We start from the raw sequence: 15,805 nt of genomic DNA on the forward strand, positions 1-15,805 counted from the left end.
TTGCAGCATAAATAAATTAATACATTTTTTGTGTGTCTTGAATTATAGTGGTGATCATTTAGGTTAAGATAAAATGTGGTTATCACAGATTAAAGTCACAATAGACCATGAAATTCAAAGATTTTAATTAAATAATCATAAAAAAAGACTATTTACACCTCTTATAGCAGAAATCATCATCATGTGTGCTGTCCTCTGATGTTCCTGTATGTAGACTGTCACTAAGCCCAGTAGGTGGCAGTAATGAGACAATAACACATACTGACGCCATTAAACTCCACAGAAGAAGAAGAAAATCCTGACCACAGGCCTGTAGTGCCCTTCTCTGCGGTAGGGGGCGGTATGTGGACGTCGAGTTCGTCTGTGCCAAACGAAGAAGAAAAAGATGGCGCGATGGTGGATGTAAACAAAGATGTTTTATCGTTTTAGGATGTTTTTATGGTGATTTTTTAACCCCTGGTGTGAAAATGAAAAGAGAGGAAGAAGAGGAAGAAGCAGCTTCATTGAACCGGTGAGAGAAACACCGAGAAACATGCTAACGGAGCTAACCGGGCTAACGGAGCTAACCGGGCTAGCAGAGCTAACTGAGCTAACTGAGCTAACAGAGCTAACTGAGCTAACTGAGCTAACAGAGCTAACTGAGCTAACTGAGCTAACAGAGCTAACTGAGCTAACTGAGCTAATAACGTGAACCAGTGACCAAACCACTAAATCTGAACAAACCAGAGAAACAGAGAACAAGCAGCAGGTTCAGAGCTGTATTTGTGCTCTTATACAGCTGTAATAGTCCTGTAGTGGTTCTGTCTACTTCACAGATACCACAGTTTTATGATTATATCTGAGGAACTTTATCTATTTGATATGGAGGACCGAACCTGCCAAAATTTAAAATTGATTAATTAATAAAAAAGTAAAAAAATTCAAAAAGTAAATACTATATTTGTGTGTGTGTGTATATATGTATATGTATATATATAAAAATAATAAATAAATAAAAGTGAAAATAAATACAAAAATAAAAAATGAGACTCAAAAGTTAAATATAAATAAATAAATAAAAGTGAAAATAAATACACAAATGAAAAATGAGACTCAAAAATTAAATATAAATAAATAACTAAATAAAAGTGAAAATAAATACTGAAATAAGAAAATGAGACTCAAAAAAAATAAATAAAAATAAAAGTGGAAATAAATACAAAAATAAATAGAATTAAATATCAATAAATAAAAGTGCTCTGCTCTCACATTTTTTTATTTCATGCTGCAGACACTGTCAGCATGAAATACAGCCGAAAATAATATTCAAATGAGGGGGCGGTCCTAAGTGTGTCTTGGGTTGAACTGTTCGCCTATTGGTTGATGGACATGTGAGTGCAGAGATCTAGGGTCTGTTTGAATAGCCCGTTTTTCTTAGGAAGGTTCCTAACTGAGTGAAACGACCCAGAAGCATTTTAGTGTCGGCCATGATAACGGCCGTTCGAATTCTCCAACTGAAAAGGAAAGGAGCTTAACTATTTCCTTTATTCTCTCCTTTAGCCTAGGAAACACTGGAGCATCCTTTACCAAAGGAGAGATGAAAAGACGACCCACAATGCTTTGCGTAAACTTCATTTAAAGTGACGCACCTGTTGACCGCTCATCAGAACAGGTGAATAACTTGACTGTAACTTTACTAGCACCGATTTAAACCCTGAAATTCAGTCAAACTTATAATACATGTGATAAATGAAAGGCAGTAGGGACGAACACAGGAATATTACAGACATGAAAACTATTTCATTCAACTTATAGTAATGATTTTATTTCTTCTCATTTCCATTTTATTCAAACAGTAAACTGATCAGTCAGTATTTTAAACTGTATTTGTTTTGCTATTTTGAAATATTAAAGTAAACGTGATTAGTTTGTAAATCACAACCAATTAAAGCGATAAAGTCATTGTGTTGCTATATTGTGAATATTATATCATCATAATTACGCAGGGAAGACGAGGTTTATAGAGCTTTTCACATGACGAGCTGAAAGAAAGACAGGACCAGAGTAGACTAGTAAAATAACAGAGACGAGAAAATTAAAGAAAAAATGGATAGGTGGGGAATAAAACAAAACAATCTAATATGGTTGTGAAATTAAAGGACCTGAACATTATTCATCTAGTTGTATTGACGTAGCAGAAAGTCCAGATTAAGAGAAAATTATCTGCTGTTCCTGACGTTCACAGTCACTGTTCCTCTTCCTGAAGAGACTTTAGGAGATAAAAATCTTAATGAGCTCATATCTCTGACGTTTTAGTGTTTCATTCGCAGCACATAACACAGAGAATCACAGAGTGGTGGTTTTACACAAACAACACACGTCACGTCCGTAACATTCGCCGAGGGAAAGTGCAGTCAGATTCCTTAATCACCACAGTTTTCCTTTCCTGTCCTCTTATTCCCACCTTTCCTTCACTCTGTGACGTTTTTCGTTGGTGTTAAGGAAAAGTGAATAGGAAAGAACTTAGGAAGTCATTTTTTGGACCTTTTAAACCTTAGACCTTCTTTGCATGAAAACATGGAAGTCTGCTCTGTGAGGAGCGGTGAAAACGGGAGGACAACGGACTAATATCTGCTTGAATATTTGGACTCGACGGAGATCCAAACTGTTTCCTAGTCTGTGGACACTGGTATCTGGCCACAGATCAAGTTTGCTGACGTTTTTCTGGACCTGATTTTAAAAACACGAAGCCTGAAGGCTCATAACAGCCTGGTCTATCCACGATGGATGAGAAACGAAATTAATGCTGAAGTTTTGTGAATATGAAGCCTTAGAACTAGGGGTGCACCGATTGCAATTTTCTGGCCGATCACCGATCTTTAAAAAGCCTGACCTGCCGATTCTGATTTTGTCCGACACCGATTTTCTTTTTAACTGACAGCGTACACCTTCAATGTTCCAGTCTTATTTTATTGAATAACATTGAACAATACCTGTGAAACAATACAAACTTGTTTTTTAACTGCACATGAGGTAGTTCTCTCAAATATAAATGAAAAGTTTAAAGCATTGCTGTCCAAACTACTAAATAATATCAGTTCTGTTAGTCTTTCATTTTTCACATTTGAGTTGGTAGAGGCATATGAAACTGATCTTATTCACCGATCTTATTTTACAAGGATCAGCCGGTCACTGATCTCCCAAAATCAAGGAAATCGAGGCCGATGCCGATCTTGGCCGATCGATCGGTGCACCCCTACTTAGAACAGTTCATTCTCTTCTGTAACTAGTTATCCATTTACTTCTCACTTTAGCTAACCTAAAGTTTATTTGGTTTGGTACGCTAAACCTCAAAATAGTTTGTCTTTCCACAGACACCAGTACCCTCACTGGGGCTGTAAAGGCATATTTTTAATTTTGGCAGGTTTGGTCCTCCGTGATTTTAAGTACTGAGACGTACTGAAAACTTTAATCAAACTGCATCTATTATCCCAGATAGTCTTGTATCTAAAGCTGCTCTGACTCCTGTACACTGACTAAACCAGAGTTATTCTAACCTGATCAACCAAAGAGCCAAAAAAATTAAAAATTACATTTACAAGAACCAGGATCAAAACCTGAGGTAGATACAGTAATCAGTAGATCAAAATATTAATCAGAGCATGCAGAGAGCTTGGTTTCAGCATTCATTTTCATCATTTTTCTTTATCTATAGTCAATAAAGGTGTTTATGTCTGTTTCAAAAGGCTAGTTTAAGACATCACCATTGTCACCTTGATCAGATTATTGTCAGCTCTGTCACATAATATTTTTTTCAGTGTAAGACTTGAACTAAACACATTTTTAACTGTATGATCACTGGCCCATGCTGAAAACTAAAGGGGTTAAGAAAACTCAGTAATGGGGCTGGGCAATTAATCAAAAATAAGAATAAATCGCAATGTGGCCTGCTACAATTTTCAAATTGCGGAATAGGCAAAAATTTTTTAACCTGAAATTTATGTCAAAATGTCAGTTTAAAGCTTTTTTTTGCAGCAGAGATGCTATGCAATGCACAATCATGCAATCATTCAAGTGCCTTTTTTTTTTAGAATAGTCTATAACAGTGTTACTCAACCCTACCCAACCAAAGAACCAAACTGTCGAAAACTACCTTTGCAAGAGCCAAGTGGCTAAAGAACCTTGAAGTAGCAATAACAATAAGTTAAAGGAGGCGAAAATGGTCAAAAAGCAAAAAGATGTGTGAAAATGGGGAGGAAAACATGAAAAAAGGTCATAAAGGAGCAAAAATGGTTGAGAAGTGACATAAAAATGAGTAGCAGGTAGCCAAAAAGGTCCAAAAGTGGCAAAAACAAGGTAAAAAATGAGTGAAAAGTGACTAAAATGGGCAAAAAGCAGTCAAGAGTGGCAAAGATGGGCAAACAATAGGAAACAAGTGGTATTTGATGGCAAAAGGATGCTTAAATGGGTGAAAAGTGATGTAAAAGGGCAAAAATGGGATAAAAGTGGCGAAAGGGGTGGCAGAAACGGGCAAAATAAGAGGAAACAAGTGGTATTTATTTAGCTAATGGCAAAAAGTAGCTTCAATGGGCAAAAAGTGGCCAATAAAAAAAGAAAAAGGGCAAAGAAGGTGTGGCGGTGATTTGTTCTTGTCAATTAACAAACAATTTCAAAACTCAAAAAATCAAAGCGACCACTGTGGCCCGGGATAGTCGATCTTACGCAGGATCAAAAGTTTCAACGTCCATGCAAAAATTATAACTTTTGAGGCGTTTATTCACAAAAGCTTCTCACAAACAATTGGCGTTCTCCCCGTCTGTCTGACTCATGCCTTCCTGGTAAAAAACCATTCACCTTCCCTGGTGCACGCCCATCCTATCCTACCTGCCCATAATATAGACGTCACCTTGTGCCAAACTACCAAATATATCAAAACAAAAGCCCCAATCAGTAATTAATTACTCTATACGATAACATCAGCTGTATCAAAATTAATCCTTAAATTCTCCTCAAACAAATAATGAATAAATATAAAATTATCAAACAAAGAAATGATGTGAATAGCTACAACAGAAGGTATAAAATTGCCAAAAAGAAGTGGATTAAATGGGCAAAAACGAGGAACAAAGTGATATTTTAAGGACAAATAGTAGCTTAAGTGGGTGAAAATATGGAGAAAAAACTGTGAAAAGGGAAAAATGGGATCAAAGTGGCAAAAGATGGGTAAAATTGGAAAAAAAGTGTCAAAAATTGGCACAAAGTAGGGAAAAAAGTGGTGTTTATTGGCAAAAGGTAGCTTTAATGGATGAAAAAGGGCAAAAAATTGTGAAAAAGGTCAAAAAGTTTCCCTTTTCTAAGGTTTCCTGGGTGAATAATATTTAAAATTAAGACATTAAAGAGCCACACGTTGAGTATCACTGGTCTTTAAAAAACATCCTACTCTCTTCGTTTTTCTACTTTTTTCCCAAATCGTTCAGCCCTACTCAGTAAGACTCAGAGCTCATCCATGATAGTCTGGAGATCTCCTGGAAATGTCTCTCAGATGTACCAGCAGATCCAGATCTACAGGCTGGTGACTCCTGCTTTACAGGCTTTAAGTTGTCGTTATGTTCCAGCTGTTTCAGTGTTTCATATCTATGACAACATTTTAAACTACAGCAGTAAAAACTGACAAAAACAAGCTAACAAACGGCAGTAAAGACGAATGAAATCAAAAACTAAAAGTGATAAATGAAATTGGAGTTGAAACTGAAGACCAATCCCAGACTGTTCTCCTCTTAGGAGTTGTTCTGCTCATGTGAACTATAATGTTTTGTTTTTTCTTTGTTTCATCTGTCAGGATTTAGATTCTCCTCTGATACCTGGTCTGACCTGACCCGTACTTGTCTGTCTCGGTCATCGCGGGCGTGATGGCGGGTCGAGGACGGGGGCGGGGCCGCAGGCTGATGAGTTTCAGCGTCGAGGCTGTAGGCATCAACAGAGGAGACAGTTTACCTCCATCCATCCAACAGCCCACGCCCATCTATCCTGTAAGAATCATAAATGTTTTAGCCCACTCAGTACAGTCCAGTTCAGACCAAAGACTGGTGACCAGGTGAGACGTGGACTCAGTGTACTGGGGATTTTACAAACAGGACCAGCCCATGGCGTAGGCGGTATAGGCAAACGCTAAACCAGGGGAACAGCTGATAACGCTCCAGAACGGTCTCGTAAATCTGGAGTCTGAACTGGACGATACTCACACACAGTAAAAGAAACGCTAACACTCATGCACAGACTCAGAGCAGTTCCTGACTGTGTGTGCTCTCTGCAGGTGATGGAGCAGAAGCCCCTCCCCCTGATAGGTGGCGAGGAGGCGGAGTATCTGTTAGCTCTAAAACAAGAGTTCAGAGGAGCCATGAAGACTCTGCCCAGCTTCATCCAACCCACTGCCGCTCTCAGAGGTAACGCACGCATGCACACACACACACACACACACAGTCAGAGTAACATGGGTCATCAGCTGATCAGCCCACTTCTGTCTGTCAGACGTGGAGAGATACTCGGATAAATACCACAACAACGAGCAGAACGACGCCATGATGGACTGGAATCCAGGTTAGACTCTTCATCAGTAATGTTATTAAAACATCATTACTACGCCTGATTATTTAATAATCATCAACTTTACATCATTGATACAGTTCTTATAAAAGTATTGATCCCTGTGACATTTTACCCTTGTATTGACTTACTGGAAAATAAATCTTCTCTTAGCCGTAGTTCTCTGTCAGACTGAATAAGACTGTCCTCAGGATTTTCCTATATTTCATTTTACCTTGTACTTTTACAAGCCTTCAGGGCGGGCTGCTGAGAAACATCCCCACAGCATGATGCTGCTGAGAAACATCCCCACAGCATGATGCTGCTGAGAAACATCCCCACAGCATGATGCTGCTGAGAAACATCCCCACAGCACGATGCTGCTGAGAAACATCCCCACAGCACGATGCTGCTGAGAAATATCCCCACAGCATGATGCTGCTGAGAAATATCCCCACAGCATGATGCTGCTGAGAAACATCCCCACAGCATGTGGTTTCTCAAAAGCCTCCTGTGGATAAGTGTTGCGAATTAGCACCTGTGCTAAAACACTCAAACAATGCATCTGGTTTGTCCAATGTAATTGTGATGTCCACATCAAATAAACAATAAATAAATAAAAATAAATAAAGCATGTTGCTGCCACCAGCGTGCTCCACAGTGGGGATGGTGTGTTTGTGGTGATGTCAGTGTTTGGCGTCTTGTCTGATGGTCTCAAAGCTCCATTCTGGTCTCATCAGACCAAAGAACTTTCTTCCTCTTGACCATGGAGTCTCCCACAGTCCTTCTGGTGAACTCTAGTCCAGATTGAATCTGAGTTTTCTTCAACAGTGTCTTTCTCTTTGCCACTCTCCCATAAAGCTCTGACTGGTGAAGAACCCGGCCAACAGTTGTTGTCTGCAGAGTCTCTCCATCTCAGCTGCTGAAGCTTGGAGCTCCTTCAGAGTAGTCATAGGTGTCTTGGTGTCCTCTCTCACTAGTCTCCTTCTTGCACGCCCACTCAGTTTGTGAGGACGGTCTGATCTAGGCAGATTTACATGTGACATATTCCTTCATTTCTTCAGGATGGATTTAACTGAACTCTTGGAGATGTTTCTGTCTCCATCCTCTGACTTAGACTTTTCAGTAACCCTTTCTCTGAGTGTTCTTTTGTCTTCATGGTGTAATGGTAGCCAGGAATACTGATGAACCATCCTACTGACATTACTTTGTAGAAATATGGTTTTTATATCAACCGTGATTGCTTTACAAAACCAAAGGGTAAAACATCACAGGGGTCAGTACTTTTTACTGTGTCACTGTTAGATCATCATCATAATGTGATCATAATCGTGTCTCTTCAGTCCACTGATGACTCCTCAGCAGATTCTTTCTCTGTTGTTTCAGACTGGAGGAGGTTTCCTAAAGAACTACGAGTCAGGAGAGCTGCTGCAGAGCGTCAGTACAACACACAAAGAACATAAAATACACACTAAAGTACGCACGGTATTCACAACACCTGCCACAGTAAACTCTTTACAGTACACACTGTAATAAGTAGTTAACCTCTTAGCTGGTGGCGTGGTATCCCAGCATGCTGTGGTGTTTTAATGCATCCCAGATGGAAACATCAACTATGGGGTCATTATTGTCTCAAAACTCAGGAGCATGTTCACTATATTCAGGTTGATTCTGCTTCTCTGTCAAAGCGACTCTGATTTTTCTCTGTGGCATACGAAACTTTGATGCACCAGCCAATAGGAAGCAGGTAGAGGATGGACCAATCACGGTAGCTCAGCCCATTGTTGCTATGCTGTTCTCCTATAGACATTTTTGATCTCACTGAGAGAGTCCCAATATACTGTCACTCACACACACACACACACACACCCACACACACACACGGTAAAAGAGTGAAATCCTCATCAGACTTTAACAGTAATTCCATAGCATGAAGTAAATCCAGGGTCAGTGTTTTTTTACAGACAGATTTTAAATTTGATGTGAGAAATCCAAAAATCCAGAAACAATCTGTTCCTGAATTAGTGTTTAGGAACAGGAGAACAAAACGTGAAAAACTGCCCTGAGCACAGGAAGTTCTTATGAATCATGTTTTCTGTTTTTTTTCTCCAAAAGAAATGATCAAAGAACTACGGAGGAGTATTAGGGCCACTAAAAAAAATAATTTGAGACTTTTTTTTTTTTTTTCAATTGTGAGATTAAATCTCAGAATTCTGACTTTAATCTCAGAATTCTGACTTTAATCTCAGAATTCTGACTTTTTTCTCAGATTTCTGACTTTAATCTCAGAATTCTGACTTTAATCTCAGAATTCTGACTTTAATCTCAGAATTCTGACTTTTTTCTCACAATTGAAAAAAAAAGTTTTCTCAAATTTTTCTTTTTTTAGTGGCCCTAATACTCTTCCATAAAGAACAGAACGCTGGTGATGTAACATGCTTATTCATTTCCTTTGTGTGTGACCTGCCACAGCTGTTGTGGGAAAAGTCCTGGTGTTCCAGTTTTAAGTGGTCTAATTTTTTCAGTTCTTTTAGGTAAAGGTTTTTATTCCCAGTTTAATCTGAACTGCCTGAAAGGGCAGAGAGAAGGTTTTTCTCCATCTGATGTTGTCCTGTTTTTAAACAGTGATTGGGAAACTGCTTGTTTCTTGATTTAGGTAAGTGATACTCAACGCGTGGCTCTGGAGCCACATGTGGCTCTTTTATGTCCTAATTTGAAATACTATTCCCCCAGGAAACCTTACAAAGGGAAACTTTTTTTTGCCCTTTTCACCATTTTTTGCCACCTCATCCATTTAAGCTACCTTTTGCCATTAAACACCACTTTTTTCCTACTTTTTTTACCAATATTTGGCCCAAGGTAAGGGGTAGGCTTTAATAGAAAATTAGATTCAATCACAATATGACTTGCTGCAAACAGTGCAATATTTCTTTAACCTAAAACATGTCAAATACCAGTTAAATGCAGCTGTGGTTTAAATTTCTACACATTATTGAACGTTCAAGTGTTGTTGTTTTTTTAAATAATTTACAAACATCCCACTTATCTTGTTTTTGTATTTGCTTTTCTTAATCAAAATAATTTAAAAATCCCCTTCAATAAAGCAGCTGATATTAAATTTGCAATATGAGCCAAAATAATCACTATTAGATTTTTTTTTTTTTTTTTCAAAATCATTCATCGCTAGTTTTATTCATTTATTTTATTTTTATTGCAGGCTTTAACATACATTTTATTAAGTTTCATCAGTCATTTCTTTCATCCTATCATATTAATACACTTTTTTACACATTAAAGTCAAAAGAGGGGGGAAAATCAAAGGTAAATAGAGAACACAAAAAACAGACAAAAAAAATAAAAAAGGGGAAAGAAAGATAAAAAAAAACATATTTTGATTAATTTAATTACATTTTTCCTGTTCTGTCTCTTAAATCCATCTAATTCTTTGACCCATTTACTCCAGTTCCTTATGAAAATGTGAACTTCCTGTGCTCAGGGCAGTTTTTACGTGACTGAAGAAAAATCTGAGACCAAAATCCATACACCAGGATCTTATAAGAAAAGGCTAAAATGAGTTCTTGAGTTTTGTGACAATAATGACTCCATATCAACCAGATTCAGTCCAAAGCATTGGTATGAATGTCCATACCTGATGTTACTGGTAGATCACTCTTCTGTTGTGTGCTGCAGACGCCCTGCTCTGTGTCTGACAGGCGTGTTATTTTTGATTGACTGATTTGTTGATGGTGTTTGACGCCCTGCTCATTGTCTCTCAGGTGCCTCGGCCAGCCGTTCAGACAGAGCTCAGCCGTCTCAGAAGAAGAAACGAGTGAAGGAGAAAGAGGAAGTTCTGCTCAAACTGGAGGTGAGACCAACCTGACCCAGGTGTTCATCTACCTGCCTGTTTCAGCACTTTGATAACAGTTTTAACCACCTTTACTGAACCTGTCAGAGCCTGGAGAAGAAGGAGGAGAGGGGCAGCTCTGGAGAGGAGGAGGAGGAGGAGGAGGAGGGTGAGGAGAAGAAGAAGAAACAGGAGGAGGAGGAGGCAGAGGGGGAGGAGGGGTACGATGAAGAGGAGTTTGAGGAGGTGAGCCTTTGATTCCTGGTTTTATTGATAAGGTTTGGATCCACACATACAGACGTTAAATCACGTTGATTCACTGAGTCATTTATGTGAAAGAACAGACTATATAGTCAGGACAGAACAGACCAAAGAAAAACTAAATCAACTAAATTACATCCACGTATCGACCAATCAGCTGGGCTTACAGTCACATCAGCCTATTAATGATGTATGGCTGGAATCCTTCTTCAAACCAAAATAGACGAGTCATGAAAAAATCATCAGACTTCATTTTTTATCAGAACACAGATTTACCAACAACATTTCTCTCCTGTTGACTGCCCTTTGTTGCCAACTTTTCCAAAACTTGCCAGCTATGGTGTGTTATTCAGCAAAAATGGAGGAAAAAAGGACACAACATCCCCTGCTTTACCAGCATTCATTCCTTGCCTTTGATGATGTCATCCTTTATAGCCTTTTAATAATCTTTAAAAAAGATGATGTCATCCCATGAAGTCTATAAAATATTCCATCCTTGCCTTTGAAGATGCCATAGTTTGAAGTCTATAAAACATTCCATCCTTGCCTTTGAAGATGCCATAGTTTGAAGTCCATAAAACATTCCATCCTTGCCTTCAATCCTGTTATTCTTTAAAGCCTTGTATAGTTTTTAGAAAGATGAGGTTATCAAAGTTTATCAAACATTCATCTGTGTCCTTTACATTCATGTTTATGGCGGCATGAGGGAGAAAAGCGGTTAAAGAGGTAGCGCTAGCAGCTTAGCTAGTTGTTAACTGCCCCTCATTCATTCTTGTCAGCATGTAGAGATACTAAGCCATGGTGGGAGAGCTACAGACAGACTCTAATCTCAGTCCATCCTAATGATTCCTCCGTCTCTGTAGGAGACAGACTACGTCATGTCCTACTTTGACAACGGCGAGGATTTTGGAGGAGACAGCGATGACAACATGGACGAGGCAATTTACTGAACCAGCAGCTCCTGATTTTATGGTTTTAATCCATTTTTACTGTGAGTGAACGGAGGATCCGTCCATCAGCTGTTTAACAGAAAAAAAAGACTTTTTATTGTTTAAAAGAGAAAACGTTCCACTGTATGTTAAAATGTTTTTAAGCTTTTGTATTCATGTTTTATTGTTTATATGGAGAAAAAGAAAATAAGTGTTGGATAATAAAAATCTTCACCATCAGGAGTTTAACGCTTTTATGTATGATGAAAAAAAAAAAAGAAGTCAGTGACAGTGACCTTAAGACTGCAGCCAAGACAACAGGAGTGGTTTAAGGACGATTCTGAATGTCCTAGAGGGGGCTAGAACCAGACCCGAACCCTGTCCACCATCTCTGGAAAGACCTGAAAACGTCTGACAGTCTCCATCCAACCTGACTGAGCTTGTTAGGATCAGCGGAGAAGAATGGCAGAAAATCCCCCAAACCAGGCGTGCAGAGCTTGTTGGTCTTATTCAAAAAGATTTATCATATATTATTTTTAATACATTTGCAAACTAGAAACTAACTTCAGTGGCGGAGGTCTTCATACTCTTGAGCTGCATTTCCACAGTGAATCAGGATGTGGTGGAGTCTGCAGCCTGTAGGGGGCGCTGTTGAAGTGTCCTCCTCTCTGAAGGTTATTTACAGCTCTCTGTGTATTTACAGTCTGCCCAGCTGTCCCTCTGTGTCTTCCAGGAAATCTACAATCCGACTCCAACTGTCTGTGCGCTTTTATTTTGAAAATCTTCCATTAGGAGTGATCACTGATTGGATTGATTAATTTGTTAATTTACTGATGATCTGCTCTGATTGGCTGGTGGTGCAGCTTGTTGAAGTGAGAGCTGACCTGCCTGCAGACTGTTTCCTGTGTTGACCTTTGACCTCCTTTCTGTCTGCACAGCTAAGGCTAACATTAGCTCAGTCATTCCAAATGTAGACACTCACAGAGCACCAGGATGGGACTGACTATCAGCCAATCAGAGAGCAGACAGGCTGAAGGGAGAGGGTGTGTGAGGTAACGAGGGTGACACGGATCCATGAGACCAAGATCGATCAATACTGTCAGTAGAGAGGATGGTGGAGGTTTAATACACTGATGATCAATGATCTATGATCAATACACTATAAATGAATGTGATAGATACAGACTGAGAGTGAGCAGAGATAACATCTACAAGGACCAACAGCTGCACGGTCAACAACACTCTCACATTACAGACCAGAAACATCAGTGAGATAAGAGGAGCAGTTAGACTGGACAGCCCGACACAACCACAAAAATAATAATTATTTTTATTATAAAATAACAACAATAGTAATTATTATTATTATCAAATAATCACAATAAAAACAACAATACTACTACTAATTAATATTATTAAATAATCACAATAACAAAAATAATAATAATTATAAATCACAATAACAACAGTAATAATTATTATAAAATAACAATAATAGTAATAATTATTATAAAATAATCACAATAACAGTAATAATTATTATAAAATAACAACAATAGTAATAATTATTATAAAATAATCACAATAACAACAGTAATAATTATTATAAAATAATCACAATAACAACAGTAATAATTATTATAAAATAACAACAATAGTAATAATTATTATAAAATAATCACAATAACAACAGTAATAATTATTATAAAATAATCACAATAACAACAGTAATAATTATTATAAAATAACAACAATAGTAATAATTATTATAAAATAATCACAATAACAACAGTAATAATTATTATAAAATAACAACAATAGTAATAATTATTGTAAAATAATCACAATAACAACAATAATTATTATTATAAAATAACATCAATAGTAATAATTGTTATAAAATAATCACAATAACAACAATAATAATTATTATAAAATAACAACAGTAATAATTATTATAAAATAATCACAATAACAACAGTAAGAATAATCATAAAATAATCACAATAACAACAATTATTATTATGAAATAATCACAATAACAACAATAATTATTATAATAAAATATCAATAATAATAATTATTATTATTATGAAATAATCACAATAAAAACAACAATAATAATAATCATCATTATTATTATTGTAAAATAATCACAATAACAACAATAATTATTATTATAAAATACCAATATTAATAATTATTATTATAAAATAATCACAATAACAACAATTATTATTTTAAAATAATCACAATAATAACAACAATAATTATTATTATAAAATAACAATAGTAATTATTAATATGAAATAATCACAATAACAACAGTAATAATTATTATAAAATAACAATAATAGTAATAATTATTATAAAATAATCACAATAACAACAATAGTAATAATTATTATAAAATAATCACAGTAACAACAGTAATAATTATTATAAAATAACAACAATAGTAATAATTATTATAAAATAATCACAATAACAACAATAATAATTATTATAAAATAACATCAATAGTAATAATTGTTATAAAATAATCACAATAACAACAATAATAATTATTATAAAATAACAACAGTAATAATTATTATAAAATAATCACAATAACAACAGTAAGAATAATCATAAAATAATCACAATATCAACAATTATTATTATGAAATAATCACAATAACAACAATAATTATTATAATAAAATATCAATAATAATAATTATTATTATTATGAAATAATCACAATAAAAACAACAATAATAATAATCATCATTATTATTATTGTAAAATAATCACAATAACAACAATAATTATTATTATAAAATACCAATAGTAATAATTATTAATTTAAAATAATCACAATAACAACAATTATTATTTTAAAATAATCACAATAATAACAACAATAATTATTATTATAAAATAACAATAGTAATTATTATTATTATGAAATAATCACAACAAAAAAAACAACAATAATTATTATTATTATTACAAAATAATCCCATTTATAATAATTATTATAAAATAACAACAAGAATAATAATTTTTAGTATTATTACTCTAAAATAACAGCAATAGTTATAATAATTATTATAGTTATGAAATATTAACAGTAATAGTTATAATTATTATTATAAAATAGTAACAGTTATTGTAATAAAAGTACTTATTACAAAATAACAGCAATACTACTACTAATTATTATTATAAAATATTAAGAGTAATAGTAATAATAATGATTATTACTTTTAAATATTAACAGTAATAGTAATAATAATGCTTATTCCAACAAATATACAATAATAGTAATTAATATAATAATGTGATAAGTATAAAATGATGATAATAGTAATGATAATATGTTGCACTTCATTTAGCAGGCTCTAATTACCCGGTAATTTTATAATAATAGGTGTAATTAGCTCATAGTTGGAATTTAACCATGCAGCATCTCAGTAAAATTAAGGCAGTATCTAACTAGTAATAATTTATTGATTATCAAGTAAATCCTTGTAATACTGTGGCAATTCTCTGCTAATTAGATGGTATTTAACCAAGTAAACTCATTGAAAAAAAGATAATTTTTTCTATAAGTTCCTGGATAATTTTTAGGATGTTTCTTTATTTTTGCCCACTAAATTACAGCGAGTTTTTCCTGAATAATTTATAAGTAATTTTTGGGGTGGGGTTAAATTGCCCTCTAATTACCACACAATCAACTCAATATAACCAGGAATTACTTGATAACTAATAAATTATTACAAATGAGATATTTCCTTAATCTACAATATTTCTGTTAAATGCCAACCGTAGTCCTGAGAAATCACCAGATTATTACATTTATGAATATCAAATCTTTGGTTAATTATCAACTGGTCAGTAACATGACTGGGTATAAAAGGAGCATTTAGGAGTTAAATGCAGGGGCTACTGCATTAAAAACAGCCATGATTCTGTCCTGAAATCACTGCATGGGCTCAGGAACCTTCCAGAAATCATCATCTGTCCACACAGTCGGCCGTGCCATCCACCAATGACAGCTGGACAGCTGGATCATGGAGAGAAGAAGCCAGATGTGAACAGGAACCAGAACCACCGTGGTCCGTCTTCTCTGGACCAAAGCTCATTTAACATGGACTGAGGAAACATGGAAAACTGTTCTGTGGTCAGAGGAAACATGGAAAACTGTTCTGTGGTCAGAGGAAACA

General features: G+C 35.5%; 1 protein-coding gene across 1 annotated transcript; it reads left to right on the forward strand.

The window, feature by feature from the left end:
• Positions 1-345: 345 nt before the first annotated feature.
• Positions 346-11,835, forward strand: polr3glb (RNA polymerase III subunit GL b). The gene is made up of 8 exons (XM_041793800.1): positions 346-511; positions 5,819-6,008; positions 6,293-6,422; positions 6,508-6,576; positions 7,948-7,998; positions 10,338-10,426; positions 10,514-10,651; positions 11,530-11,835. The coding sequence occupies exons 2-8, from the start codon at positions 5,889-5,891 to the stop codon at positions 11,614-11,616; spliced, it is 684 nt and encodes a 227-aa protein (XP_041649734.1). The 5' UTR covers positions 346-511; positions 5,819-5,888; the 3' UTR covers positions 11,617-11,835.
• Positions 11,836-15,805: the final 3,970 nt, after the last annotated feature.

This window comes from Cheilinus undulatus, linkage group 8, assembly GCF_018320785.1.
Source record: "Cheilinus undulatus linkage group 8, ASM1832078v1, whole genome shotgun sequence".
Lineage (NCBI taxonomy): Eukaryota > Metazoa > Chordata > Actinopteri > Labriformes > Labridae > Cheilinus > Cheilinus undulatus.

What these genes read in the sequence shown, in the direction of transcription:
- polr3glb (XM_041793800.1), top strand. Translation starts at nt 5,889, where the DNA reads ATGGCGGGTCGAGGACGGGGGCGGGGCCGCAGGCTGATGAGTTTCAGC. An exon ending in ACCCACTGCCGCTCTCAGAG is followed by an intron (nt 6,423 to 6,507) that starts GTAACGCACGCA and finishes TCTGTCTGTCAG; the next exon opens with ACGTGGAGAGATACTCGGAT. An exon ending in ATGAAGAGGAGTTTGAGGAG is followed by an intron (nt 10,652 to 11,529) that starts GTGAGCCTTTGA and finishes CCGTCTCTGTAG; the next exon opens with GAGACAGACTACGTCATGTC.